The 2440-nt window shown below is 35.7% G+C and overlaps 1 protein-coding gene across 1 annotated transcript; it reads left to right on the top strand.

Annotated features, from left to right (window-relative positions):
* Positions 1-747: 747 nt before the first annotated feature.
* Positions 748-1074, top strand: LOTGIDRAFT_175612 (hypothetical protein; the record flags this gene model as incomplete). Its single annotated transcript, XM_009057906.1, has 1 exon — positions 748-1074. The coding sequence occupies one exon, from the start codon at positions 748-750 to the stop codon at positions 1072-1074; it is 327 nt and encodes a 108-aa protein (XP_009056154.1).
* Between the last annotated feature and the right edge of the window lie 1366 nt (positions 1075-2440).

Below are 2440 nucleotides of genomic sequence, written 5' to 3'. Positions count from 1 at the left end.
CTCTTGGAACACAGAAAGGTTTCCATAGATTTACCGTATAAAATTCATTTACAAAGAGAAATCAACGACAACAAGATATTCTTTGGTGAAAACAACTCTGACGCAAAATTGGAAATAAGAATATCCAACTTTACATACCGGTAATCACTCCTTCCGTAGAAGTGGAAACGAGAATATTCAACTCTTTAACCAAAGACATCGAAATTGCTTTTCTTCGTCGTAACACGGTAGGTAGCATGACTTTAACGGGAGAATCCACCACGTGGCCAATCACCAACACCGTCAAACCAGCGAGATATCTAATGGTCGGTTTCAAAAACTTGCCAGACTCTCAGACAAACAACAACAACATTTTCAGATTGGCATTGAACCATACTCAAGATCCCATCATTCGTAAAGTTCAAGTCAGATTGAACAACGATAATTATCCCAATCAACCTTTGTCAATTGATCTTTCCAAAAAAGATTACAACGAATTGTACAGAAACTATAAAAACATGTGCGAATTGTTTGGAAATACGCCTCAGTTTGAATACACAGATTTTTCACTCAATCTCCAATCTTTTGTTTCGATCTGTCAGCTCATCAATAAGATCTTTTCAAAACAGGGGTAAACATAAATATTCACATCGATAAAACACAAGGAGATGTGACCGGCTATTGTTTATTGCTGGAAGAAGCAAAACATTTGATTAAAATATCAGATAGAAGAATGATAAGAATTGAATAAAAAAACACCCTTTAAAAATGATAGAAGCTATGGAAACGAATTCGCCAACTCTAATAACTTACAACGGTAAAAAAGTGCATATAACCCAAAAGATTATCGATAAATACAAACATTGCAAAGTCAGAGACGATATAGACTTGGAAAGAATTGATGAGAATTTAACTAAAAAAGGTGGATTTTTACCTTTCTTACCGTTAATCTTTGCTGGTTTAGCTGCAGCCGGTGCAACTGCTGGTGGAGCTGCTGGGATAGCCAAAGCTGTCAACGATAAGAAAGCTGAAGCCGCTGCAAACGCCGAAGCACGTAGACACAATATGGCAAGAGAAGAGAAGGTTCGGGAGTAGGAGATATATTAGGGACGGTTAAAGAATTCGGACAAAGATTTGGCGAAGAAACCAAGAAAACCGTTAAAGAGGGATTAAGCAAATTAATAAAATCGACACCGGAGAAATGAAGGCAAAGAGACATCAATAAAGTCAATGATATGATACAGTCAGAGTTTTGACGTTACTTCCGGTTTTGAAGGTGGAATGAATTGAAAGTACAATCTACTTCCGGTCGAATAACTTCCGGTGTAAATGAAATAGGTCAACGGAATTTATGCAGGTCGTCAGTAAATGCTAATACAAAAAAACGAAGAATATAAAATCCAGACTGGAAGTGATACTTTGGCCGCCATCTTGATTTTCTAATTTTCTTAAAATCGAAATAAGTCCTTAGGGATAAACTAAATCTGCATAAATTTGGTGTGGGCGTGGCACATCCGTGTTGAATTACTAATTGTTTACATTTTGGGGCTGGGGCATAACTCGCATAGGATACGTTTGTTAAAAAAGGGACTTCGCACACAATTACCTCATTTTTTGGCCAGTTTGTGTTAACAGCTCAGTTGTTTCAGCTTTATAGTTCCAAAAAAGGAACGGGTTTTAACATTTGGATATTTTCATTTTTCGATTTTGACCTTTGTTGACATTTGTTGACCTATATCTTTTGACCTGAATAATGTAGAAGCTTGAAATTTAAAACACAACATAACATTTGGAATATCAATTACCCTATGCAAAATAAATTAAGATGGGCGTGGCACATATGGGTTATATTACTCATTATTGACATTTTTGGCGAGGAGCATAACTCGCAAAGTATACATTTGTTCAAAATGGAACTTTGCATACAATTATCTCATTATTTGAGCCACTTTGTCTTAGAAGTTCGGTTGTTTCCGCTTCATAGTTCAAAAAAAGGAACAGGTATTAGAAATTCAAAATTTTCAATTTTTGACCTTGACCTTTGTTGACCTTGACCTTTGTAGGATCAAACGTCATTTGCATTGGCTATCTATTTATACTTTTATATTTGCTGTCTAATGTCAACTTCCGGTTTTATAGTCGTGTGCAATTAGAAATTTTGATGACGGATATCACTCGATCATGACCATTTTAGACCTTTTCCTTTACAAGATCAAAGGTCATTGACCTTGGCTATCTGCTGATACTTTCATTTGTGAGGTCTGACGTCTACTTCCGGTATTAGAATCTTCTAAAAAATTATCAACTTTAGACTTGTTTTTGCGCTTGAACTAATTATCGTCAATGGTTGATTTTTCAGGGTCTTTAGCAAATTGCCACGAGTGGCTCTAGTTTATTGTTACTTTTATATTAGGCCTACACTTAAAAATTATTTTATTCTACAGGTAAACAAAGATTTTGC

This window comes from Lottia gigantea (assembly GCF_000327385.1).
Source record: "Lottia gigantea unplaced genomic scaffold LOTGIsca_319, whole genome shotgun sequence".
NCBI classification, from domain to species: domain Eukaryota; kingdom Metazoa; phylum Mollusca; class Gastropoda; family Lottiidae; genus Lottia; species Lottia gigantea.
The sequence above is the reverse complement of the archived record's forward strand: the minus strand, read 5'-3'. Positions and strand labels throughout refer to the sequence as shown.